This window comes from Myotis yumanensis, unplaced genomic scaffold, assembly GCF_028538775.1.
Source record: "Myotis yumanensis isolate MYYU_CA2020_CCGP unplaced genomic scaffold, mMyoYum1.0.hap1 SCAF_11, whole genome shotgun sequence".
NCBI classification, from domain to species: domain Eukaryota; kingdom Metazoa; phylum Chordata; class Mammalia; order Chiroptera; family Vespertilionidae; genus Myotis; species Myotis yumanensis.
Genome location: NW_027223762.1, coordinates 55,735,826 through 55,763,169, shown reverse-complemented (window position 1 = coordinate 55,763,169; position 27,344 = coordinate 55,735,826). Strand labels below are relative to the sequence as shown.

The following is a 27,344-nucleotide window of genomic DNA, read 5'->3' as shown; positions in this document are numbered from 1 at the left end:
CTCCCCTCCCGGGCAGCACGGTGGCAGGGAGCGGGCGATTTGCGTCCTGGCCCAAGTGGCAGTCATCAGAGGCCAGTTCTCCCCTCTCCTGCTCCAGGGCTCTGGGAGGGGGAGGGCCAGGAGTGTGTGTGTGTGTGTGTGTGTGTGTGTGTGTGTTCAAGCACGTGCCCATGCAGGTGTCTGCAGGGACTCATGACAAACCCAGCTCCCCCTCGTCAGCCAAGCTGCCTGGCCCACATCTGTCTGTCCGGGGGTGGGTGGAGAATCGAGGATCCCAGAAGCCTCCCGTTCCAAACACTCAGGGCCGCACCACGTGACGCCCACCGCCACTTCCTGCCATCTGTCCCAAGTGATGGAAATAGAGCAGGCGGTGAGTGGGTGCTCAGTGAGCCAGCCTGCGCTGCAGCACCCCGATGGGTGAGGGCCGAGCAGCCCCCACCTGAACAGGCCTGCGGGTCCCCTAGGGCAGTGGTCGGCAAACTGTGGCTCGCAAGCCACATGCGGCTCTTTGGCCCCCGACTTCTGCGCATGGGCCACGAAGTTTCAATCACACTGTACGTGCGCGCCCGCACGTGGTGTTTTGTGGAAGAGCCACACTCAAGGGGCCAAAGAGCCGCATGTGGCTCTCGAGCCGCAGTTTGCCGACCACTGTCCTAGGGAAAAGCTGCTGGGAGGAGAGAGACTGGGCTGGAGCCTGGAGCCTGTCCCTCTCACAGACCAGGCCCAGCATTTCCTGGCTGGAGGGAGAGGCTCTAAACCTGAGCTGTGCTTTCAAACGGACTGAGAGGCTTTAACACACCGAGCCGAGCCGTGCAGGCGAGCACTGCAGCCCTCAGGCAGGCAGGTGTGGGCACTCCAGGCGCTTCTGATGTGCCGCTGAGCAGAGAGGCTGGGTCTCCCGCCAAACACCACGGGGCCATGGGCTTGGCCATGCCCCTGGAACCGGGTGGCCAGGCCCTCTCTTGGCATCAGAAGGGTGAAGAATAGTGCTGATCACTCCTTCTGGGGGCTTTGTGTATGTCAGCTCAGTTAACCTTTCCCACAGTCCTGTGCGGGCACATTATCATCCCCATTTACAGATGGGGAAACTGAGGCTCAGCTGGGTCAGGTATTTTGTCTAAGGTCACCCAGCCAGGAGGCGAGGGCCCAGAGTTCAAGTCCCTGTCCGGCTGACCAAGACCTCTCCCCACTGCTCTTGGCTGCCTGAGTAACAGTAAGCAGCCTGAAACCACCCCCATCCCTCCTAAGTGCGTCTCCTGAACCAGCATCTGCTGGTCCGAAGCTGTTCATGCTGCTTTGCATCCACACGTGTCTTGGGAGACGTCGGCCATGCCTTTCACATAGGTGCTTACTCACATGACATCAGCTCTGGGAACGGAGCCTGGGTATTGTAACTCAGGTGGCCCGGGGCCCTCCATGGCCTCCAGCTGTGCACCTCATCCCCACAGCAGCCTTTGTCTGCAGGTGGCTCTGCCAAGCCAGCTCTGGGCCACTCTCAGAACAGCTGGTGAGAACCATAGACTGAACTGGCTGTTCAAAGGTCTTGCCTCGGTTCGCTCCCAACGCCTGACCAGATGGGCCCCACAGGATAAGGCTGTGTCCACTGGGCAGGGGGCTGTGAACTGTGGCACCTGACCTTTCAGGGAACCTGTGGGGAGTGGGGAGCCACGAGGCGGGATGTCGGGCCCAGGTTCGTGCTTTGTCGAAGGTGATCTGGCCTGGGATGTGGTGAAGACTCTCAGAGGATGGTGCTCCTGGGGCAGAGTCTGTACTGGATTCCGGGGGAGCTGGAAGGCATGAGGGTTTGCTTCCTACATCTCCGTGGTGACGTTTCAGCTGCTGAGGAGTCACCTCGACCCCCCATCACTACCCACATCTGCAGCAGGTCCTAAACACGGCACACAGAATCTCTGCCACCCAGCCCACTGCCGGGGTCTGGCTCAGCCCCCCTTTCTCCCTGGGCGGGAGCAGCCCCCCAAATTGGCCTCCTGCCTCACTGTTCCCCAACCCTCCTAACACTCCACCAGGCCACCTTCCTGAAACAACTCTGCCTGGCCCTGGCTGGGGCTGGGGTGGGAGAGGGAAGCCGGGGGCAGTGCTGGCCAATAGGAACAGCGCGAGCCACAGGAGCCACTTCAAATGTCCAGGTGGGTCCATAAAAGACCTTTTTTAAAAGAGTGAGATCATTTTTAATAATGTATCTTATTTAACCCTTTGTAAATATCGTCATTTCAATGTGCACTCGACATAAAAACTACTCATGAGCCATTTTGCGTGCTAGTAAGTGAAGGTTTGAAACCCAGTGCGTGTTTGCACTGAGGGCACATCTGGAGTTGGACCAGTCACATTCCAAGTGCTTGGCAGCCACAGGTGGCCAGTGGCCACCGTGGGGGACGGAGCCTGGCCACCCTCAGCGGGCCTCTCGGCCTCTAAGCTCCTACCTGTTTGTCCTCTGCCTTCACCAATTTTGTCTTATCTGTGCTACTGTTTTTTCTTTAAATGAACTCACATTTTAAGCTTTAACAAGCAATTCTAAAAGGGAGTCTTTAAGTCATTATTGTAAATGGAGTGCTGGTAGCAGTTGCTGAAGTAGGTGTCGATCAAGCGTAAATGAATCAGGAGGCCTCGGCTGGAAATACAAGATGAGGATTCATTCAAGGGCCTTCCGGTTTATAAACCAGAAACACAACGAGGCAATGCCTAAGTGTCCTGAAGAAGTAAGAAAAGCTAAGAGTTCTTATAGAAAAAACGACATTCTTGAGAAGAATCAGTCCTGTATCCTGAGCTTCTGGGTTGGTCTAGGTAGGAGATAATCGTTAAGGTGGCTGGTGGTCTGGATGGTCATGGCAGGCTGTAGGATATGTGAACATTCTTTTCTAAGTCCTTCAGGGGGTGATCAGAGGGTTATCTGTAGTATTTATATCGCATTTATATATGTGTAATCTCCAGGCCTAAATGGAGAGTTCAAAAATTCAAGTTCCCAGGTTACTAAAAGCAAGAGTAGAATCATTTCCTCACGCCCCAGATACTTGATTTTAGTAATTTAGCAGCTTGACTACAGTGAGTCCATTTTATTTCTTCACTCTTTCCTCAAAAGTAACCATAGCAACATCACCAAAATGAAAACAATAACCCATCAGTATGTTGCCTGCGGAGGATATTTTTTCCATTGCTTTTGTAAAAGAGGGGGCCCATCGGGAGCTAGAGGGGTGCTAAGTCATCTCTTGTGCCAGGCAGAGGTAGCTCCTGGGTGCCCAATGGCAGAGCCCTTCTTCCTGGAGCCAGTGACCTCCAGTCAGGGCCCCTGGGACACACCTGAAGTTGAGCAAGTTGGGCTGAGTCCTCATTGACCTTGAGTGGGTGAGAGCACAGCACAGGGCCGGGGGTGGGGAGCTTGGTAAGAGGGTGTGAGAAAGAAACCAGGGCAGGGTGTGGGCTTCAGTTGGTTGATTTGGAGGAGGGTCTAAGTGACCTCAAGAGACTGGTGTGCACATGAAGTAAGGCACATAGTAGGTGCATCGCCATGTGGCATCCTGCCTGCTCCTCCCCTGCTCCTCATGGGCAGGGGACTTGAGGGACTCTGGGACCTGCCCCTGGACCTCTTGGCCAGGCAGGAGCTGGAAGTCTCAGGGCTTTGGGGTGAGTGTTAGGGCCTGGCCCTGCCCACCTGCAGCCTCTGCCCAGAAGGAACCTTGTAGAGCTCAGAGGAGGCAGCAGGTCCCCAGTGCCAGCCTAGGGCCATTTCTGGGACCTGGACCAGAACGCCCCACTGCCAGATGTGCAATGGAGGACTCTGCATGACCCGAGGGCCAAGATTTCAGGCTTCATTGGTCTCTGTCACTCAACCTGGGCCATCCCCTGAGGCCCATGGAAGATGGAAGCTCTGTCCCCTGGTGCAATGACACTGACATCAAGTGATGGGGGGGTGGGAAGGTAAGTTATGGAGAGTATCATGGGACTTGAATCCAATCAATAATTAATATTTATTGAGGGCTTTGTGTGTGGTTGTATTTTTTAATACTCTTTTGTGTGTGAGTGTAAGAGAGTATTTCTGACTTGAAACTTGAGATAATTGTAGATCTTCATGCAGTTGAAAGAATAATACAGAGAGATTCTGCGTATTCCCCAGTTCCCTTGAGGGTAGGATCTTGCAAAACTGTAGTGCAATCACAGTGGGACATGGCAGTGGTGCAATCCACCAGTCTCATCTGGCCTTCCTAGTTTTACTCATGTTCATCGCCTTAGTGTTTGCGATTCTATGTACTTATGTAGCTTTGTATTTCCACCACCGCAGTCACAACACAGCGCAGGCCCATCACAAGCATCTCATGAACTGCCCTTGTACAGCCGCACCTCCCTCCTGCCGCCTCTGCCCCATTGTTAACCCCGGCCCACTTATCTGTTGCAGTGCTAAAGTTTTGTCATTCTATAGAAATAGAACTGTACAGTATGTGATCTTTTGAGGTTGGCTTTTTCATTCAAGATCATTTCCTGGAGATTCATCCAATTTATTGTTTGCAACAATAGTCCTTTCCTTTTTTGTTGTTGTTAATCCTCACCTGAGGATATTTTTCCCATTGCTTTTCAGAGACAGTGGAAAGGAAGGGAGGAGAGAGAGAGAGAGAGAGAGAGAGAGAGAGAGAGAGAGAGAGAGAGAGAAACATATATCTGAGAGACACATCGATTGGTTGCCTCCTGCACATGCCTTGACTGGGGGCAGAGAGTGAACTGTAACCCAGGTACATGTGCCCTTGACTGGGAATCGAACCCATGACCCTTCAGTGTGCAGGCCAACGCTCTAACCACCGAGAACACCGGCCAGGGTAACAGTCTAATCCTTTTGATCGCTGCCTAGTACTCCATGGTGTCACCTAAAAAAGGGCATCTGGGGCCTGTCTAGTTTGGGACTATTCCAGGTGAAGCTGCTGTGAACATTTGTGAGCAGGCTTTGTTCATTGGGATAAATGCTCAAGGGCACAATGGCCGGGTTGGGTGGCAGTTGCATATTTGCTTTTTAAGGAGCCACCAACTGTTTTCCAGAATGGCCAACGCATCACATCCCCATCAGGATCAGCAGCCGCAGTGGGTGGCTTCTCTGCCTCTTCGCAGGCATTTGGTGCTGTCACTACTGCTTGGCCATCCCGATGGGTATGAGTGACATCTCATGACAGCTTTCATTTGCATTTCCCGGGAGGCTGATGGTGTTGACCATCTTTTCATGTGCTTCTTGGCCACCTGCGTGGCCTCCTTGGGGAAAGGTCAGTGCGGGGCTTTGCCATCTTCCCACGGATACTCTGTTCTTTTACTGTTGGGTTTTGAAAGTCAGAGCCTCCTGAGTGCCGGGCGCTTGATGGGGAAGAGAAATTCACACAACAGGCCAGGGCCAGCCCTCAGAGCTGACATGGGCAGAGGAAGTGGGAAACAGACAGAAAACGCATCAGAAAACTAATACATAAGAGAAATTTAAAAGCCATGCATGCTGGAAAACACTGTAAATGCTGAGATTGAGCCTGCGTGAAGGAGGGCAACCTGGAGGTGAGGGGAACTCCTAGTTCCTGACCTGAAGGAGGCTTGATAGAGAGAAGGGGTCAGCCTGGAGAGTCCGAGGGATAAAGTGTGCAGGTGGAGGGGGGGAGTGTGCAGGTGGAGGGGGGAGTGTGCAGGTGGAGGAGGAAATGTGCAGGTGGAGGAGAGAGTGTGCAGGTGGAGGAGAGAGTGTGCAGGTGGAGGAGGGAATGTGCAGGTGGAGGAGGGAGTGTGCAGGTGGAGGGGAATGTGCAGGTGGAGGAGGGAGTGTGCAGGTGGAGGAGGGAATGTGCAGGTGGAGGGGAATGTGCAGGTGGAGGAGGGAATGTGCAGGTGGAGGAGGGAGTGTGCAGGTGGAGGAGGGAATGTGCAGGTGGAGGAGGGAATGTGCAGGTGGAGGAGCGAATGTGCAGGTGGAGGAGGGAATGTGCAGGTGGAGGGGAATGTGCAGGTGGAGGAGGGAATGTGCAGGTGGAGGAGGGAGTGTGCAGGTGGAGGAGGGAATGTGCAGGTGGAGGAGGGAATGTGCAGGTGGAGGGGAATGTGCAGGTGGAGGGGAATGTGAAGGTGGAGGAGGGAGTGTGCAGGTGGAGGAGGGAATGTGCAGGTAGAGGGGAATGTGCAGGTGGAGGAGGGAATGTGCAGGTGGAGGAGGGAGTGTGCAGGTGGAGGAGGGAATGTGCAGGTGGAGGGGGGAATGTGAAGGTGGAGGAGGGAGTGTGCAGGTGGAGGGGAATGTGCAGGTGGAGGAGGGAGTGTGCAGGTGGAGGAGGGAATGTGCAGGTGGAGGGGAATGTGCAGGTGGAGGAGGGAATGTGCAGGTGGAGGAGGGGAATGTGCAGGTGGAGGAGGGGAATGTGCAGGTGGAGGAGGGAGTGTGCAGGTGGAGGAGGGAGTGTGCAGGTGGAGGAGGGAATGTGCAGGTGGAGGAGGGAGTGTGCCGGTGGAGGAGGGAGTGTGCAGGTGGAGGAGGGAATGTGCAGGTGGAGGAGGGAGTTGCAGGTGGAGGGGAATGTGCAGGTGGAGGAGGGAGTGTGCAGGTGGAGGAGGGAGTGTGCAGGTGGAGGAGAGAATGTGCAGGTGGAGGGGAATGTGCAGGTGGAGGAGGGAATGTGCAGGTGGAGGAGGGAGTGTGCTAGTGGAGGGGGGAATGTGCAGGTAGAGGAGGGAGTGTGCAGGTGGAGGAGGGTGTGTGCAGGTGGAGGAGGGAGTGCGCAGGTGGAGGGGAATATGCAGGTGGAGGAGGGAGTGTGCAGGTGGAGGGGAATGTGCAGGTGGAGGAGGGAATGTGCAGGTGGAGGGGAATGTGCAGGTGGAGGAGGGAATGTGCAGGTGGAGGAGGAAATGTGCAGGTGGAGGAGAGAGTGTGCAGGTGGAGCAGAGAGTGTGCAGGTGGAGGAGGAAATGTGCAGGTGGAGGAGGGAATGTGCAGGTGGAGGAGGGAGTGTGCAGGTGGAGGAGGGAGTGTGCAGGTGGAGGGGAATGTGCAGGTGGAGAAGGGAGTGTGCAGGTGGAGGGGAATGTGCAGGTGGAGGAGGGAATGTGCAGGTGGAGGAGGGAATGTGCAGGTAGAGGAGGGAGTGTGCAGGTGGAGGAGGGAGTGTGCAGGTGGAGGGGAATGTGCAGGTGGAGGAGGAGGTGTGCAGGTAGAGGAGGGAGTGTGCAGGTGGAGGAGGGAGTGTGCAGGTAGAGGAGGGAGTGTGCAGGTGGAGGAGGGAGTGTGCAGGTGGAGGAGAGAGTCTGCAGGTGGAGGGGAATGTGCAGGTGGAGGAGGGAATGTGCAGGTGGAGGAGGGAGTGTGCTAGTGGAGGGGGGAATGTGCAGGTAGAGGAGGGAGTGTGCAGGTGGAGGAGGGAGTGTGCAGGTGGAGGAGGGAGTGTGCAGGTGGAGGAGGGAGTGTGCAGGTGGAGGGGAATGTGCAGGTGGAGGAGGGAGTGTGCAGGTGGAGGGGAATGTGCAGGTGGAGGAGGGAGTGTGCAGGTGGAGGGGAATGTGCAGGTGGAGGAGGGAATGTGCAGGTGGAGGGGAATGTGCAGGTGGAGGAGGGAATGTGCAGGTGGAGGAGGAAATGTGCAGGTGGAGGAGAGAGTGTGCAGGTGGAGCAGAGAGTGTGCAGGTGGAGGAGGAAATGTGCAGGTGGAGGAGGGAATGTGCAGGTGGAGGAGGGAGTGTGCAGGTGGAGGGGGGAATGTGCAGGTGGAGGAGGGAGTGTGCATGTGGAGGAGGGAGTGTGCAGGTGGCGGGGGAATGTGCAGGTGGAAGAGGGAATGTGCAGGTGGAGGGGGGAGTGTGCAGGTGGAGGTGGGAGTGTGCAGGTGGAGGAGGGAGTGTGCAGGTGGAGGAGGGAATGTGCAGGTGCAGGGGGGAATGTGCAGGTGGAGGAGCAAATGTGCAGGTGGAGGGGAATGTGCAGGTGGAGGGGAATGTGCAGGTGAAGGACAGCAGGCTGTGCTGGGCATGTGAAGAGCAGGGTGAGGTGGTGGCAGGCAGATGTGATGAGGCTGACCCGGGTCAGGCAGGGCTTGATTGGAGTGGGTCTTTGCAGGTTGGACCAGGTCACTGGGGTTTTATCTGAAATGCCCCTGGGTGTGCTAAGCAGGGGTGAGGGGGGATTTCATTCCTGTGTGGGTCTCCTCACTGACCTCGCTTCCTAGACTGTTACCTCCCTTACAGAGGCCCAGTGGGGTGAGAGGGTGATGTGTCATCTCTTGAGCCCCCCTCCCTTCGGTGCCCCAGAGCCTCCCATCCCAGGGGAGGGAGCTGGAGTGGCTATAACAGTCCCTGACAGCCAAGCCAGACCCTCTCCCAGACAGACAAGTGTCAAATATTCATGAGGATGAGAAGCTGTCACTCCCCTGCCCTCCCCTGAAGTCTGATGGGCCTAGTCCACAGGATTCAACCCCTCCTTGCGGTTATGTGGCCCTGCCCCAGCTCAGCCACTGTGGGCCCCTCATTCCTACTGTGAGGACCCCCCTTCATATAGGGTGGCTCACAGCGGCCCAGGCCCTCAGTCATGTGGAGGACCTGGCCCATGTCTCCTGCCGCCCCCTCCCTGGACCCTGCTCAGGGAGAACAGGGCGGGGGGGGGGGGGGGGGGGGGGGGAGGGGGCTCCTAGCCCTGGAGCACAGCGGAGCATTTGTGAGCAGGGACTGGGCCATGACTCAGGGGCTGGGGAAGCCCTTCTCAACTCTCCAGGCCTCTCAGGGGGCCTGGCCCCAGGAGAGCCAAGCGGCTCACGGCCAAGACCGCCTGACTATGGAACCAGGAGCGCTGTGGCCCTGAAATGAAAGTCTCCGCTGGGACTTCTTTCCTTATCTTTAAAATGGGGGTGGCATTGCCGACCTCTGGGTTGTCATGACGATGAGTTGACACTGAGACCCGGAGGAGAATGCAGGAGGGGAGCTCTTGGCCGGCCGGGGGGCCTCCAGGTTTTCCAGGAGGAAAGAGCCCAGGCCTGGGCTGCAGAAGGAGTCCCCGGGGCCAGAGAGGGGGTCCTGCCCACGGCTCTGAGGCCACCTCAGTTTCTCCCTCTGACATCCTCCACTAACCCAGAGCCCTCTGCAAAAATTCATGCGGTAACGAAGCAGCAGCTGCCTGTCTCCTCTCACCCCACCCCTGGGACCAAAATAAAGACTTTATTCATCAGGCCATTTCTCTCCTGAATAAGATCATTAATAATGGAGAAGACGGCCCCAGGCAGTTTGGCTCAGTGGATAGAGTGTCAGCCGAGGACCGCAGGGTCCCGGGTTGGATTCCTGTCAAGGGCACGCACCTGGGTTGCAGGCTCCTCCCCAGCCTGAGTGCAGGAGGCAACCAATCGATGTGTTTCTCTCACATCAATATTTCTCTCTGTCTTTCCCTCTCTCTTCCACTCCCTCTAAAAATCAATGGAGAAATATCCTCAGGTGAGGATTTAGAAAATAAAAATAAATAATGGAGAAGATGCCCCCCTGGACGGGTGTGTGTGCGTATATGTATGTGCGTGCATGTTTGTACATGTGAGTATGTGCTCATGTGTAGTGTGTGGAGGGGCCTCCCTCAGCGTCCCTGGCATCCTGGGGCCCTCTCTCCCCTGCTTGTTCCCTCCTCTGTGCCATCAGGATGGCGAGGTTGCTGCAGCTCTGGGCACCACTTCCCCTGCCTCCTTGCCAGGCTGAGCCTTGGAGGAGGGGAGGAATGTGGGGGTGTTACCAAGGAGGGTGTGTGGTGGGATGTGGCTTGCGGGGGCTGATGACTATGAGAGGGGCATCTGGTACCAGGCTGGGGAATGCCCAAAAGTCAGGATTAGGGGTTTGGAAGTGGACCTGTCTAGGTGGCCACTTCACCAGATACTGACCAGGAAGCCCAATTCCCCCCAAAATGTGTTTGGGCCTCATGGGGGACCTCCCACCTAATGGGACCCTTCAAGATGAACAGACCAGCTTCCCCTCACCATTCGGCATCCACAGATCCCACCATTTAGAAGATGTTGGTGGCGGTTTCTTATTCCCCACGTGTGGGAGAGCCCCCACCGGGGCAGGATGAGAGTCTAACAGGCCAGGCACTTGCTTTTCCCGTTCACCTTGCAGCCAGGGACTGGGCTGGGACAATGGACTCCTCTCCGCTTGGCCTTGAACCTGAAGCTAGTGATTCAACTGAGACACCCCAGCTGCAGCCTCCAGGTTCCAGGGACAGCAGGGCAGGAGGCTGGGGGGTGGGGGGGAGGCGGGTCCCTAGCACAGTGTTACCCAGGTGCATAGGTGTTCATGAGCCCCTTCTGTGGGGTGACCATGGCTGAGGTCTGGCTGTCCAACCGCCTGCTCTTTGCTGCAGTCTGTCCGTCTGGCTGTCTGTCCTCCCTGGGGAGGCTGGGACTGGCCCTGCTGCGCCCTGCTCATTCCTTTCTGGTTGAAATCCGCCTGGGTCAGGTTCTGCTCCTTGCACCTGAGGACCTGAGGCAGGGCTACGTTTGGGGCTCGGCCTCTGCAGAAGCCACCTAATTGCACAGCTATCTGTTATTTGCTTTGAACAACCAAAAAGTTTTCAGAGCTATGCCAACAGCACGCTGACCCTCAGAGGACGTCACCAGCCAGCCCAGTGGCCATCGTCCTGGCCACCCACCCACCTACACGGGGTGCTGCTGCCTCCCACAGCCAGCACTCAGGCCTGTCACAAATAGAATGAGCCTGGGGGCTGCTTGTGGGCATGACCCAGTTGGCCGGGCTACACCCATGGCATAGCCGTCCCTAGCAGGAGACTGGGCAGATGCCCAGAGGGGCCACCATGGCTGCTGGCTGCACACGACCCTCCCAAGTCTTGCCCTCAAGGGGTCGCCCTGCTGCCAGTGTGGGCACTGAGGACGGTGGGTGCTCCAGGGGCCAGGATGGGGTGCTGCTCAAAATATTGTTGTAGAAAAACAAATCCGGCTGCGCTGGGGCCTCTGCCCAGGTTGTCCTCTCCCGCCCACACCATGGAGCTCATGTCCAGCATCTCCGAATAACTCCTATGGCCTCTCTGCCTGGATCCCTCCAGTTTGTTGTTTGAGCTGTGTATTCAGATCATCGCACAACCCAGGGCAGTGGGTTCCGTCTGTGTGCCTCCCCGAGGAGGCCGGGTTTCTCCTGCAGCCCCGCCTCCCTTCAGGCAGAAAAAGATGGGAGGCGCAGTAGTGAAGTGAGGAGGCCAGGCTTTGCTGTGTCACCCGGTGCAGATCCACTGCCCTCTCTGGGCTTCAGTCAAGGGAGAGGTTGTGATCTCTAAGGGACTGTCCAATTCTGACAACCAGACCCATACCAGGGCTGGAGTTTGATGAGCAAGTCTAGACCTCATCTCCCTCCTTCTGGGGACCCCATCATGTGCCAGACCAGGGTGCAGAGTGGGGAGCCCACAGGCCCTGCCCTCGACCCGGAATTCCACTGCACGCAAGGGCAGACCCAGTCCCTCGGCCCAAAGCCGGGGAACCCTGGTGGCTGGGTCTTAAACCATGAGTAGGGCTCCCTGGGCCCTGAGAGGAAGGCTTTCCACAGCCGTGAGGAACACAGCGGGTGGGAAAGTTGGTGTGTCCACAGCCAGGCTGGTGTGGCTGGAGGAGAGTGTGTGTGGGAGGCTCATGGCCTCACTGGTCATTCTCCACCCACTCCTCTGTCCTGGGCACTGGGCTGCTCTCCTAGTGGACACTGTCTGTGCCTGCAACATGCCCTCGCCATGCAGACCAAGGGCTCCTGCACAGAGAGGTAGGCTGGTGAGGCACTGGGCAGGAGATGGCCCCTGCAACTCTCTGGCCGGGACCGGGGGCTCCTGGCATGCAACCTTGGAAGACGAGTCCCTGGGTGGAGTTAAGGACGGGACGGCCTTGCCCAGGAGAGTGGGGGAGCTTGGAGCAATCTGGTTGTCCCCTTCTTGAGCAAGGACTCAGGACCCCTCTGCCTGTTCCTGCTGCAGGAGATGATGAAGGTGTCCGATGGCAGCCTCCTGGGGGACCCTGGGGACACACCACTAAGCAAGAAGCAGGGTGTCAAGTGGCAGAGGCCGAGGCTCACCCGCCAGGCCGTGATGCGGTGCTGCCTGGTCAAGTGGATCCTGTCCAGCGCTGCCCCACAGGGCTCAGGTAGGGCTGGGGCGGGGCTGGGGATCTGATTGGAGCTCTGTCCTGTCTGGGGGTTCAGAGATCAACCTGGGGCCCCAACCCAGGCCACACCACCTCTGTCTCCTTCAGAGATGTTTTCATTCATTCGTGCCCGTCCTCATTCTTCCATGCAGGCCACTGAGCTCAAGGCAGGGCCTCCAAAGGTGGAGACAGAGGGCTGGGACCATGCAGAGGTGCTACTGGGGTCGCTGGTGGGGTGGAGCCCAGTTTCAGAGGCTGGCAGGCTGGGCTTGCTGCACCCACCTCACCTGCTGGGTAACATGGGGCCAGAACTCATCCTTTCTAGGTCCTCTGTTGCCCGGCCAGTGTGGCTTAGTGTTTGAGCATCGACCCATGAACAGGAGGCCACGGTTCAATTCCTGGTCAGGGCACATGCCAGGGTTGTGGGCTCGATCCATAGTTGAGGGGCATGCAGGAGGCAGCCGGTTAATGATTCTCTCTCGTTTCTATCACTCTCTCCCTCGCCTTTCCTCTCTGAAATAAAAAATATATATATTTAAAAAGGGGGTGGGGGCTGGTGCTCACCTGCAGGGCACATGTAGGGCACATGTGAAGATGGGCAACAATGCGTGCAGGGGCTGGGGAGAGGGGCCTTCCCTGGTGCACGCAGGGCTGGTGCTGGCTCTTCACTGGGCCTGCACTCTGGGTGTTTGTGAGGCATGGAGAGAAGTGGCTGCCCTGTGCTGGCTGTGGCAATACCTGGTATTTGCTGTGTGGCCTTGTACAGCCCCATCTTCTCACACACATGCACAGACCATGCACTCACACCTGTGCACACTACCATGCACACCTGTGCACACCAACCATGAACACCTGTGCACCTGCTACACGTGTGCATGCCTGCTCACCATGCACATACACATATCACACACAGGCACACACACAAACAGGTGTGCTTGAGATTCTGCCGCTCTGACTTTAAGGAAAGGGTGCAGATGTGGCTCTGACAACTGTCTTGTTTGTTGTCTCAGACACTCTGTGATTTCCAGGGGCCTTAGTCCCCTTCGCTGGAGAATGGGTACAGCTGTGGCCTCATTCCCCCAGCATGATGGGGTAGGAGTGAGGAGGGTAGAGTGAGGAGGGTAGAGTGAGGAGGGTAGAGTGAGGAGGGTAGGAGTGAGAAGGGTAGAGTGAGGAGGGTAGAGTGAGGAGGGTAGAGTGAGGAGGGTAGGAGTGAGGAGGGTAGAGTGAGGAGGGTAGAGTGAGGAGGGTAGAGTGAGGAGGGTAGAGTGAGGAGAGTGGGAGTGAGGAGGGTAGAGTGAGGAGGGTAGAGTGAGGAGGGTAGAGTGAGGAGGGTATAGTGAGGAGGGTAGGAGTGAGGAGGGTAGGAGTGAGGAGGGTAGAGTGAGGAGAGTGGGAGTGAGGAGGGTAGAGTGAGGAGGGTAGAGTGAGGAGGGTAGGAGTGAGGAGAGTGGGAGTGAGGAGGGTAGAGTGAGGAGGGTAGAGTGAGGAGGGTAGAGTGAGGAGAGTGGGAGTGAGGAGGGTAGAGTGAGGAGGGTAGAGTGAGGAGGGGTAGAGTGAGGAGGGTAGGAGTGAGGAGGGTAGAGTGAGGAGGGTAGAGTGAGGAGGGTAGAGTGAGGAGAGTGGGAGTGAGGAGGGTAGAGTGAGGAGGGTAGAGTGAGGAGGGTAGGAGTGAGGAGAGTGGGAGTGAGGAGGGTAGAGTGAGGAGGGTAGAGTGAGGAGGGTAGAGTGAGGAGAGTGGGAGTGAGGAGGGTAGAGTGAGGAGGGTAGAGTGAGGAGGGTAGAGTGAGGAGAGTGGGAGTGAGGAGGGTAGAGTGAGGAGGGTAGAGTGAGGAGGGTAGAGTGAGGAGGGTAGAGTGAGGAGAGTGGGAGTGAGGAGGGTAGAGTGAGGAGGGTAGAGTGAGGAGGGTAGAATGAGGAGGGTAGAGTGAGGAGAGTAGGAGTGAGGAGGGTAGAGTGAGGAGGGTAGAATGAGGAGGGTAGAGTGAGGAGAGTAGGAGTGAGGAGGGTAGAGTGAGGAGAGTGGGAGTGAGGAGTGAGGCGGGAGGAGGGAGCCGGCACAGAGGCTGGTAGCCAACTCCAGCCAGGCCTGTGTCCTTGACCCCCCCTCCCCCCCCCAGAACCGCTCCAGGGGGCTCCCAGCCACACTCCAGCCACCTCTGCTTCCTCAGGCGCCTGCCTGTCTGTGCTGCTCTGTCACCCTGGCCTGACGTTTGTTCTTGGCCTTCCCCACAGCGGCCTCCCACGGAGCGCTAATGCACGTGAACACGCGTGGGGTCCATGTGCACTCCTCAACTTCTGGGGGCAGGCGAATAGATTTTGCAGGTGGCAGAAACATGAAGTCATTACAAGTTTATGCAAACAGCTCACCTGGGAAGCTCCCACAGGATGCTGATCATCCTGCAGCAGGATAAACACTGGGCTCCCCGAGTTCCCGTGGAGAGCAGAGGGAGCGTGGCACTCCCGACTGACCGGGCTCCTCCTCCCTCCCTGCAGGCTTCATCCCACCCCCCACTCCTCCCTGGCTACACAAGATCCTCCCCTTCCTCCGAGATCTCACAGCCCCTCCGCCTGGCCTCTGTCTCCCTGTCGCTCCCTCCCTAAGTCTCTCCATCCAGCACCCCACCCACCGAAGGCCTTTCTCTGTCTCCAGTTTCCGAATTTCAGGCTGGGCTGGTGTGGTGCGCCACCCTTCGCTGGGGCTGTTCGCACACCCGGATGTGGGTGGACGCGGAGAAAGGCGAGCTGGGAGCAGGCTTGCTGTGTTTAAGGCCACAGTGAGGGGGCCAAGGCGACCACACCCACATGTCCCACCTTCAGCTCGGGGTGGGCTCTGAGAGGGCAGGGCCTTTCGCATTCAGCTCCTCCTGGGCGATCCGGATGTGTCTGCTGAGCAACTTGGAGGGGGAGGGGGCAGGCCCAAGAGCCACCAACAGCTCTGGGTGGATGTGTTTACCAGGCAGCTCGCCAGGCAGTGCAGATCGCTGTTTACTAAAAACTCGATTGGTGCTCAGGGAGGTCACGTGACTCAGCAGGTTGCATGGAGTGAGGGGCATCGTGGGTTCTGACCTGGGCTTCTCCCTCTGCCCACCCTGACCTGTGTCTCCCGGGTCTTTTCTCTCGGGAGCTGAGGGAAGAGGGAGCTTCTGGGTTTGTGTGGGCAGCACGCGCTCACTTACGGGGCAGGGGAGACCATGCCTGCCTCCTCCATCCCACACGTCCTGTGTGAGTCTCACAGGACGGCACCGCTGGTCCCATGGAGGGCAGTGTTCGCACCTGAAATGCTGAGCTGAGCAGCCGGCGCCCTCCTCCTCCGGGAGCTTCCCCGGGTGGGCGCTGGGCACAGGGAACAATGGGCACCATTCAGTGCGGCTCCTCGCACCAGCGGAAGCACGGGCAGCCGAGACACTGTGCCCTTGTTGTCAGGGTTTTTCCATTCACAGAAGCCAGTCAGAGAGGCGGGTTTCTGGGGCAGCCAGAGCAGAAGCCTGGGCCCGGGCCCAGGAAACCGCACGGCCACTGAGCTTGGGCCACCTCGGCCCGGAGCGGATGGGACTCAGGGGCCAGAGTCCTGCGGGCCCAGGCTGACCGGCTGCCGCGGTGCCCTGGCATCACTCCTGGGCTGCGAAGGGCCCTCTAGAGTGGTTGTGCCAAGGAAAGGGGAGCACCGGGCCGGCAGTGTCCCCCTCATCCTTCCCGGCACTGGGGCCATCTCAGTGGCCCAGAGGCAGCGCCCCTCTGAGAAGCATTCTTCTTTGGGATCTAAAACCTCCCTTCCAGAGTCAACTGCATTGGAAGTGGAAAGCAGAGGACTGTGCGTGGTTGGCCGGATGGTGTGAGGGTCACCGCCACCACTTCCCATGGGCCCTGGACCCGTGTTCCTGGCTGGAGGGGGAGCAGCACCCGCTTCCCACAGGACAGCCCCTGAGCCTCGGCTCTTCTGGAACCAGCTGACAGGGGCGCTCCTCCTGCTCTGTGAGGCTCTGGGCACTGGGGCAGGGTGAGGCCAGGGGTCTTGTAGGCACTGGCCTTTGGCTACACTTCCTTGTAAAATGAGTCGCTGATGAGAACAGTGATGTGCGGGACACTGTGATGGGTGGTGGTGTTGGCAGAAGCGGGCGGGGAGGAAAGCCCTCAGGCAGAGTGAGTGCCTAGTGAGACACCCTGCCGGGAGGGAAGGGATGCAGTGTAGCTGGCCTGCCACCTGCTGGCCGGCTGGGCACTCGACAGCAGCTGCGGCCAGCCCAGCCCAGCCCAGCCCAGTGAGGGGACCTAAGGAGCTCTGGTCCACCGCAGCCAGGAAGACAGGCGGATGACCAGCAGACAGGCCATCCTGCCCACCTGACCCGGGGCTTCCTCAGGCCCTTCAGAGGGCGTCACAGAAGACTGACATTCTCACACCGCCTGGTTGCCGCTCCTCCAAACTATTTCCTCCCCTCCCCTGGCCCTTGAACAAGTGGTTGGCAACTGCCCAGGACATTGCAATCTGTATCCCAGGCCACCTCTCCTGCCAGGCCACGTGGGCCAGCAGACATGTTCAACATTCTGCCCGCCAGGGCGATGTCCCTTCTCCACGTCCCTCCCCGGGTGGGCTGTCTGCGAACTTAGAGTTGGTGCCAGCATTTCCTGCAGCTCTGTCAGCAAACGACATACGAACACATCTCCTCAAATGGTCGTAGGGACTCCACAGGGGGCCTGGGGTGTGGGTTGAGGGAAAGATGGCAATCCAGCTGTTTACGGGGGGGGGGGGGGTGAGGGGGCTGAGCCCCTACAAATACACCTGAGCCTTCTAGATGCCTCAACCCTAAGCCCATACAGAGCACCTGTGCATGACGATAGCGCCTTAGCACCGAGGGGGGAGTTGATACGCGCTCCTGGTGGGCATCCCGGTCTCAGGGCCACCCGGCGTCCCACAGTCAGGCATCCCTTCTCCATGACAGCCCAGTAAGAAGCCACTCGTTCCATGTCCAGAGAAGAAGAGATCTTTGCCAAAGAAAGCCTGGCTTTGCTCAAAACCCCAGGAGACCATGGAATGTTGCATGGGGCCTGCCAAGGGCCCACAGGACCTGGCGCCCCATGGAGTGCTTGGTCCTCAGGCCCAAGGCAGAGCAGCCTCACTTCCCTGGAGCCGCCACTAACTGTGGTGCGTAAGGAAGCACTGCACTTACATGCAAGAGAAACCCGAACAACAGTGACTTAACTTAGAGGCAAGCAGCTGCTGTTTGAGAATCCGGGCTGGGCAGTGGCCGGCAGCACTTTAGCAGCTTCAGGATGTCAGAGTCAAGGGCTTTGGGTTTTCCTGCCCTCTCCCTCAGTCACAAGGTCGTGGCTTTGGCTCCAGCCACCATGGCTTTGCTCCAGGCGAGAGGAAGGGGAAAGCAGGGGAAAGAGGAAGTGGTGGCACCCACCTCAGGGCAGCAACACCCGCAGGCACTTCCGGAGGACTCGTTCTACGTGGCACAGGCAGAACCGAGGAGCCCTGGCTGCAAGGAAGGCGGGAGCGGCAGTTTTTAAGCTGGGCACGTGTCCACCTCCGACAAAATCTGAATTGTGTTGTTGAAAAGACAGAGGAGGATGGATAGGCGGTGGCATTCTCTGCCGGACGTGCCTCCTAGGGTCACGGTGACAGGAAGCACCGGCACCCAGAGGACCTTAGCAAGCTGCCTGCACACAGTAGGTTCTCAGTAAATGTGGGGGCAGGGGTGGTCGTCAGCAGTTCCTCCTCCAGGCACACACTTGATTTTCCCTATCCTCCTCATCAGAGGGACCCCTGGCCGTCTCCCCATTTTGTAGAGGCACCAGCAGGGCGGGGGGATGGGGCCAGTGAGCAGAGGCCAGGCCCACCCATCTCCAAGCCCCGCCCAGGGTCCCTGGACCCTGAGGCTCCCACAGGGGCTGGACAGGAGCAGAGAAGCCCTGGGACCTGGATGAGGCCCCTTTGCAGTGAGATGACACCTCAGCCAAAACTCACCTCCTCATCGGTGTGGGAGCTCGGGAGCAAGGCCCACCCGCTCCCAGCCCAGGCAGCTGCAGGAGTCCTTCCACCTCCAGGCAGTGGGCTCTGGGTGGGAGCAGGGATCCCGGGCTGAGGGCTGAGGAAGGCCCAGAGAGCAGGAGGGGTGAACAGGCTGAGACCCACAGGAGAGACGCTGAGACAGACCAGAGGGGAGAGAGAGAGAGAGAGAGAGAGAGAGAGAGAGAGAGAGAGAAAGAATGTTCTGGAAGAAAGGCTCTGGGTGTTCAGTTGGGGAGAGGCAGGCAGAAGATGGACAGAGCTGGTGGGGTGGCAGAGTGAGGGCAGGGGAAGGAGAGGGGCCCCTGGGACCAGGTCAGGCCCAAGAGGCCTCTGGCCCGGCCTGGGGGGCCACCTGAGGCTGCAGAAGGGCCAGCATGGCTGCCGGAAGTTCCTGGGCGATGCCATCAGCTTCTTCTTCCGCTTCCTCTCTGGGAACCTGGCTCGAAGAGAGGAGCACTCAGCAGGGCAGGAGGCGGCGCAGGAAGGAGCCCCAAAGGGCACCCACGTAGAACAGGGTGGGTGACTGGGGGCGGTGGCCCTGCCCTGGGACCTGTGGGCCGTGAGTGCCAAGCCAGGGCTCCCCTACTCATGGTCCTGGGGAGGGAAAGGAGGCGAGGAAGGGGGGGGCTGCATTGCCGTCTTTCCCTCAATCCACACCCCAGGCCCTCTGGGGAGTCCCTAAGACTGAGGCACAGTCCAGGCAGCAGGGAGCCACGGCCACCTGTGCACACTGACCCCTCCCTCGACTCCTCCCTCCCTGGGAAGCCCTCTCCCCGCCCATCAGAGACAGATGTGAGGAAGGAGCGAGTGTGTGCACAGACCTGCGTAAGGAAAGTGTTCAGTCAGGGACAGCCATCTTGCTGCATCGATGAAGACCAGCCTCCCTGGGATTGCTGGCCGGGACCAGGGGGCTCCCCTGCAGACCGCGCTCTCCAGCTCCCCTCCTGGGGAAAAGCCCCATGTGGGAGGGACTCCTGGGTGGGCCAGAACCCCTGCCACAGGCCTCCTCTGCCCACGTGTGTGCAGGGGCCCAGGGCTGAGCAGGACCAGAAGGAGGGGAGGCCACGGCCCAGGAGGCAGCACGGGAAGAGGAACACCTGCATGGGGGACCCCTATTTCTTGGCTGGATGCCCGGAGGCGGTGCCAGGAGATTTGTCCTCTGCAAGGGGAGACCCCAGCAACCTCCAGCTCTGTTGTCTCCTCTTATGGGAAGGGCTCAAAGGAAAGGAAGCTACAGAAATCACGTGATTCCCTGGAGAGCTACCGAGCAGAGCCCTAACAGAAAGATGTCCGTGTAGACGGGCGACGTGTTGGCTTCTTGGCCAAAGCTAGAAGCTGCTTATGCGGCGGCCCAAAGGTGTTCGCAGCTGCCGGGGACCACGTGCCAGCGCTGAGCAGGGCTGGGCTGGGAAAGCCGGCCTTTGTCCCCGTGCCAGGGTGGGGCCTAGTCCCCCAGCGTGCGCCCTGCCCCGTCCTGACAGCCTCGCCCAGAGCCCGGTGTGCTAATACCTGTCGGTATCTGAATGCTAATGAGTAACATGCAAAGAATAAAAATAACCAACCACCTCAAAATCCGTGGAATAATAATGGTTTAAAATACTCAAAAGCAATAGGAATCTCTATGAATAAGAAGACAGAGTTCCGACAGAATGGAGGCTGGCTGAGGGGGTCCAGTGGCGGTGTGAGTCTGAGGCAGGGGTGTGACCTCAGGGCCCACTGTGGGGGGACTTGGGCTGCAGGGAACAGGAGCCCAGGGTCGCCTGGGGCAGGGCAGTGACAGCCGTGCTGACTGCAGTCTCAGTAACTGGGGGTCTTTGCTTCTGGTAGCTTCGGGCTCAGTTATGAACAGTGTTACCTGCCTGATATACTTGCAGCCTGGGGTGGGGGTAGGGGTAGGGGAGGGGACGCTTTCTCTTGCCCCTTCTGCCTGTCTCTCTGTCTCAGTCCATCTCCAAGGGGAGAGATGATGCTGCAGGTCCCTCACCAGCAAAACACAGGCATGGGCTTGCTGGCCCACCTCCGGGCTCCTTCCAGCCCCGGGGACGCTGGCTCTGGGATGGCAGTACAGTGGGGTGGGGTGGGGAGGAGCCCCTGGGAGTGGGGAGCCAGGGGGCTGAGAGCAGGCTGAGTGTGAACCCTGAGACTCTGCTGAGAACACAGATGCGTGGCATCGAGGCAGGAACATGCAGAGGAAGCTTGGCTCTCGTCACCCGTGACCCTTCAGTCCGCTCTGGGGAACGGAGCTCCTGTGCTGTGGATGGAGTTCATGCAGACCCTGTGCACACCTCCCAGGTCGGGGAGCACTCAAGGACTCCTTCCTGGCCCAACATCAGAGCTCCAGGCCCCCATTACGTGGGGCTCCCCTCCCCATGACTGTCCCAGGCTTAGGGTTGGAGAGGGAAGGCAGAGGGTGGGCAGGGCCCTGGGTGTCCCCAGGCCCCTCAGTTCGGGGACCAGGCCAGTGCCACTCCCATCGGAGCACATGATGCCCCATGGCCTCGTCCCACAGTGTGAAGGCGGCCCCTCCCCAGGTCGTCTTTCAAGGAGGAGGGTGGAACGTTGAAGATGGATTCCCCTGTTTTCTTCCACAGGGTCTGAGGCAGCGCTGCAGAAACACCCTCTGCCTCCACCACCATCGCTGGGGGGATCCATGTCCCTCCCCTTACCCTCGGGCCTCTGGCCAGTGTAGCCAGTGGCCATTACCCTGACCTCCTCCCGGTGTGGGTCAGGCCCCCCTGGCCCTGTACCCGCTAAGCTCCAGGGACACGGGCCCAGATCCCACAGGCTTCCCAGCAACCCCTCAGCTGGCTGGGTGAGGGCAGGAGGTGGAACTCCCCAGCACACAGCCTGCCCCTCCAAAGAAGCCCTCCCTCCACCTCACAGCCTCGGCTTCTCTGCCCCTGGTGGGAGGAGGGGTGAGTCACCAAGTCCCCTTCCCAGGCCCTGAGGGTGTGACCTGCCTAGCTGGTCTTGGCCATTGGGATCTATGCCAAACTCAAGATGAAAAGTCACACTTAACACCTGGAATCCACATCAAGACAGCCTGTCTTCTGGGCCATGCAGCCCATTCTGCCCAGGCCCGGGGAGCAGGCCCGGGGCTCCCAGGGAGGAGGCGGGCACAGGGCAGAGGCAGGGAGGGGCCAGCGACCAGGGAAGGGGGCAGAGACTGAGGCTGCAGAGACCCACGATTCCAGACAAAGGTGGGCACAGCTGGCTTGACTTGTCAAAGCATCATTCTTGATGTGTTAAAAATAGAATTCTCCTGCAAATAGACAGGCTGTGTGTCCAGGTCCTGCTGAAGTCCTGGAGGAGGGAAGCAGCAGAATGGCAAAGCTGGTTCAAAAAGACACCCAGGGGGTTGCAGAGAGGGTGGAAGGAAAAGCACCGAGAAGTGAGTGTTCAGTTAGAAACGAAACAGAAATCCAGGGCGGAGAAAACGCACCCATGGGCTTATGCTCTCTGTTCATTTATCAGTTTTCCATGCTCTTGGGGCTTTGCTTTCAAAATTTAAAAACAATTTTTAAAAAAATATATTTTATTGATTTTTTACAGAGAGGAAAGGAGAGAGATAGAGAGTTAGAAACATCGATCAGCTGCCTCCTGCACATCTCCCACTGGGGATGTGCCCGCAACCCAGGTACATGCCCTTGACCGGAATCGAACCCGGGACCTTTCAGTCTGCAGGCCGACGCTCTATCCACTGAGCCAAACCGGTTTTGGCTAAAAACAATTTTTAAGAATCTCATCTGTGCCACTCATTGCTGTTAAAGGTAAGCTGAAGCATATAAAATTGACCAGAGTTTATTTGAGCAAACATCCATTTGAACCGGGCAACGCCAAAGCAAAGGTGTTAGGAGAGCTCCAGCAACAGGAGCCCGGGAGAGGACTGTATAGAGAAGATGTGGAAACAAAGCAAGGGACGTATTGGATTGGCTGTAGCTCGAGCAGGAGTTATTGGGGAAAGCCTCATTGGCTGTTCGTGATGGGCTGTTCGTAAGTTTCGTTTCTTCGGACTTGACTCTGGCTTAGGTTTTGGTTTGTTTGCAGAGGCTACCATAGCATTAGAGCCACCTCGGTCCGTGGCCTCCTGGTTTAAATACTTGAACATAGCTCTGCATGAAGCAAATTTCTTCTAACTTCTCTGAGCCTGTTATCTCGTCTGTAAAATGGTCCTAAGAATAATAAGGTCATTATGAAGGTTGTTGCCAGATGCACATGAAAATCTCTGACTTTCACCTTCGCCACCTCCCACCATGGTGGCTTCCTATATCGGCTTCCGTTACATTGGTGCGTGACTTTAGGCAAGTGACTCGGTCTGTCTGAGCCTGTTTCCTCACCCATTAAGTGGATATAATGGAGGCTGGTTTTGAGGATCCTACCAGAGCCCATGAAGGACCAGGGCAGTGTTTCCCCTCGAAGGTTCAGTGGCAGAGCTGGAGGTAATGGGCACTCATCGTGACTCTGCTGTAGGGCTTCCTCCTTTCTTTTCCTTACCTGTGAAATTCGAGCTGGAGAGGGCAATCTCAAGGTCAAGTATTATCTCTGAATTCTGTGGTTTCTCCCCTCCCCACTCTTACCTGGTCACAAGGGTCTGGGAGCTTGGGAAGTGTTTGTGGCTCCTGGACCCTGGGGTGGGCGGGGCCTGCCTTTTGAGCTTCTGCTCACTTCTGCCTCTTCTTGGCTTTTCCTTAGATCTTTTTTCCAAATCCTGAGAGACGCTGCCCTTCCGCCACTCAGAGCATCTCCCAAACCCCTCCCAGGGCTTTGCTAACAAGGAGAAGTTCATTAACATGAGCAGCTTGACATCCTGCATTAGCAGCTGGGGTTCTGCAGACAGCTATAATGGGCTGCTATGCCCTCCACCCCTCCAGTGGCCTCTGCCCACACAGCCTCCCCCATGGCCTGCCTCCAAATGGCCGGATCAGAATGGGTAGGATGGGTGTAGACACAGATGCAGACAGAGGGTCAATGGGGAGGCTCACTGGGCACTGACAGGAAAGGTGGGTCAGGGGAACCCCCAGAAAGGTATTTGAGAGCCACCTGCCCAGACACTGGTCCCTTGGGCCCCATTGCCACCTTCCTGCCAAACTTGGTTCCCATGTGGGATGTGTGTGTGTGTGTGTGTGTGTGTGTGTGTGTGTGTGTGGTGTTACTGTTGCTGTGGGGCCCAGTCCCTGACCTCTGGCTTGGAGGGGGATTGGGGCTTTTTAATGTGTGTGTTTGGGGGTGTAGCGGGACAGAAATCGCTTCCAGATACTCTGGATGGGAAGAAATATCTTTGTGCCATGCTCGGGGCTGCTCAGGCAAAATCCAGAACTCCTTGGCGGGGCCACCCCAGTCCTGTGGCCTCTCTCCCTCCTCACCTGCCTGCCAAAGGCTCTCTCTTGACAGGCATTCCCCCACCTTTCCACCAGGGGGCAGCAGGGACCAACACGTCTGCCACCCTGGACCATTTTCATCTTAAGCCACCAGCTCTGCATTTTCTGACATTAACCCTCTCCCCGCCCACCTCCCTTGCCTCTGACACCTTTGGCTGCCATCTCTCATCCAGGGCTTATCCTTGCATCCTGGCTCCTGATGCCCTGAGCTAAGCCTAGGACAGTCTGGGACCCTCTCCCCAGCAGGCACCCCCTCCACTGCTGCCCATGAGTGCCTGCCCAGTTATGGGCTCTGTGTGCCTTGGGGTGGCAGTGGTTCCTTCTGGAATCACCCCAGAGGCCTCAGGAGGCCCAGGGCGTCTCAGGAAGGCTTTCCTTAGCCGTCTTCCTCGGTGTGAACGAGGGGACAGGCTCCGAGAGGGGCCATGCCCATGCCCTGGCTTGTGCCCAGCCTGGGGTGGGGCTATGATGACCTGAAACAAATGCTCCCTAAGACGGGCAGACCAGGCTGCTGACCACCGTCCCTCGGCCGGCAGGGTCTCTGAGGTGAATCGGGGAAGGACGGCAGTGGCCTGGCTGTCAGACTCTCAGTAAACTCCCTCCCAGTGGTGCGTGTCCTCCTTCTCTTTGAAATGACGCCACAGACAGAGCGTGGTTTGTTTGCATTTATTTCCTAGGGCCCTTGCCTTGCAAAATAAAAGGTGACACTTGTATAGCCTCTTCCAAATGTGGGGGAATAGGAGGTGGGAGGGGCCTTGGGACCCCATTCGAAGCCCTTGCCCTGCGGAGGCTGGAAGGTTAGAAAGGGGCCGTGATAGCAGTGAGGCGGAGGCCAGGGTGGATGGGGAGGGCAGGTGTCCTGGCTGGGCCTCGGGAACCACATTCTCCCCCACCTCCCTTCAGAGCAAGGTGTGGCCATGCTGGGGGTCCATGGGCCTGGGCCCCCACTCTGCTGGCTGAGAACTGTCCCTCCCAGAGAAGGGCAAGCTGAGGACTGGCCTGAGCTGTGACCAGAATCTGGGGAGCAGGGCGGGGGGCGGATGGCTGAGACTGCACAGGCCCCAGAACAGAGAGCAACCGAGAGTAGGCCAGTGGATAACCCAGGGAGGAGGAACGAGGCGAAAGGCAGAGAGGAGCAACCAAGGAAGCAGCCACCCAGGCGTACTGAGCCGCGGTCCCGCAGGAGGGGAGCCAGGGAAGTCTCTGCACCTCCTACGTTTCCAGGAAGAAAAGAGAGAGAGCAGGAAGGAGGGCTCACTCGGGGCTCCCCCAGTCAGGCGGGAGGCTGCCTCCCCCAAAGCAGAGGATCTGCCCCAAAAGGGGAGTGAGGAGCCTGGGGCAGCTGGGGAGGGCTGAAGGGGGGGGGGGCCAGGAGCTTCGCCTTGGGGTGGAGGGTGAGGTGCCCCGCCCCGCCCACTGCCCCGTGGACCATGACCCTGCAGGTCACTCACTCCACCCGTGAGCGTGGGGGCCCCTGCCAGGGGGTGGGAAGCACAGAGGGAGCTGCTCCTTTTCCAATCTTCCCTGTTCCTCTCCTCATCCTCACTGTCCTACCCGGGGCGGGGCGGGTCTCTCCCTGGAGGGGCTCCTCGAGCGCACGCTCCACCCAGCAAGCAGCCAGCGGAGCTTCACAAACGAATGCCTCTCCTGCCCAAACCCCCGGAGGACGCCCCTTAGCCTTGCGAAACCCTGAGCCCCTGAAGGTGCCCCCGCCGCTGCTCCTCAGCGGGAGGCTCGGTGGGGTCCTCTGCTCGGCTGCTCGTTCTCCCCCTTCAGCCAGTTCAAATGCCGCCTCCTCAGAGCACTCGCCCTGTGGTATCACCACAAGCCCCGCACCCACCACATTCGAAGGCCCTAGGTGCCCGATCAAATGGCATCTGATGAGGCCGCTCTCTCTTCTGGGGATCCACGCCACCTGCTCGCTGGCCCCAGGGCTTTTCCGCGTGGAGAACAAGCGGACTTCAGGCTGCCCAGCTGGTCCAGTGCTGGGGGCCCCCGAGAATCAGGCCCTCTGCTGCCTGCGCATCACACTAACCACACCCACCGTGGCCCTGCACCCGGGGTCCCATCACCCCTTGCATTTAGGAATCCCAGTTCAATGGCTCTGAGGTGACAGACAGGCCCCTGCCTGCTCTTTAAGGAAGTGTGTGCGCACACGCACACGCGCACCCGCACATACACACACAGGTATGCCTGGAAGCAGGGTCACTGCTTCACTTAGAGCCCTTTTGTGAGGCTTCTGAGCACCTGCCAGGCCAGAGTGAGGGGCCATCCCAGGAGAGGGATGGGTGGGCAGAGTGGGTTCCGTGCATCCTGTGGTGCCGGGACCACAGTCTGCCCTCAGCCAGGCCTCACTCAGGTCCTGCATGGTGGGCAGTTCCAGGAGCACCTGAGACTTGGGAGCAAATGGTTTGTCCATCTGTCCACCCAACACATATCTGTGAAGCGCCTCCTGAGCCTGGCACAGACCCGGGCATGAGCCCAGCTGGAAGGGAAGATAGCCAGGGGGCCCTTCCTCTCCACCCTCCCCTCCTTGCAGGGCCCTGTCTGACCCCACCCCCAACACAGCTGGGCACCTGCTGTGGTTGGGCCGCAAGGCCAGGCCTGAGCTGGGGATATTTGAGACCCGCTGCCAGCCTGTGCTGGACAAACCTGGGGCTCCCCGTGCCCTGCACCCTCTGGGTGTAGTTTTTCCTTGCCCACCCCTACCCCATCTTCCCCAGGCCTGGGAAAATGGATCAAATACAATGGCAGACTCTACCCAGCCCCCAGCCCTGTGACTTCCTCTGGGACCTGCTGGTTCTCATGGCACAAATGAGGAAACTGAGGCCTGGAAAGAGAATGGGAACTGTGCACGGCACAGGTCTGGGGACTCCCAGGACAGTGCTCTTCCCTCTGCTCCCACAAGTGTCTCAGCCTCAGTGTCCCTCACAGAGAGGCTGGGGGCTTGGTCTCAGCACTCCGAGAAGGGGCGGGGTGCCCTGGGGCGGCTGAGCTATTTCCAAGCATGGCTCTCACGAGGAAAGTGTTGAGGGGAGTCTGTGGGGAGACCAGAAGCCATGTGCTGGCATGGCTGTGTTCACCTGTGCACGCATGCATGTGTGTGTGTGCATGAGCATGTGTGTGCACACACTTACTATCTGCAGGTCCTCTGTGATCGATGTGGCCTTTGAGACTACCTGTTGGGTGAGGGTGGGGAGACCAGGCGCTGTCCTTGCAGCAACAGCTTCACCCACGATCAGAGGTCCTTAGAGATTGGCTGACTGACCACTGGGGTGGCCTGGCTGGTACAGACCCCTTGGAGCCAGGATCTCAGGGTGGAGGGCTGCTGCGTGTAACAGGCCTTGGCAGAGGAGTGACAAACTGGGCACCTTTAGGCTGTGGCCTTTGTCAACTCTTAGACATGTGTCCTTGGGCATGTCAGCTGCTGGTGGCAGCTGAGCACCTCTTACTGGCCCAAGGAAAGAGGAGAGGGTGCCAGGGAGAAGGGGGGAAAGGTAGAGATTGGGCGAAGGGTTCTAAATGCAACCCAGAGGGTTCCTAGAAAGGGTGGGAGGGGCCTGGGCTGCAGTCCTGGCTGTGCCACTTACCGTGAGGTGGCCTTGGGCGAGTCACTTCACCTCAGAGCCTGTTTCCTCTTCTGTGAAGGGGGGAGTGATGCTAGAACTCTCCTCTCTGGCTGCTACGAGGAAGAAATAAGAGCAGCACTTAGCCCAGGAGCGCCTGCCCCCGGTGAGTGCTCAGTAAATGCTCGGGCTCCTGGCCCCAGGCTGAGCCTCACCCCGGCCATCTCACACTGATGGGGCTACTGTTCAGAGCACCCACATCTGACGTGTA

At 58.5% G+C, this 27,344-nt stretch overlaps 1 protein-coding gene across 1 annotated transcript in view; it reads left to right on the top strand.

Annotated features, from left to right (window-relative positions):
* Positions 1-27,344, top strand: part of KCNIP3 (potassium voltage-gated channel interacting protein 3) — a 68,302-nt gene that overhangs the window by 3,839 nt on the left and 37,119 nt on the right. The window contains exon 2 of the mRNA XM_070428519.1: positions 11,948-12,113. Within this exon, the coding sequence (XP_070284620.1) occupies positions 11,948-12,113 (166 nt within the window). The remainder of the gene's footprint in view (positions 1-11,947; positions 12,114-27,344) is intronic.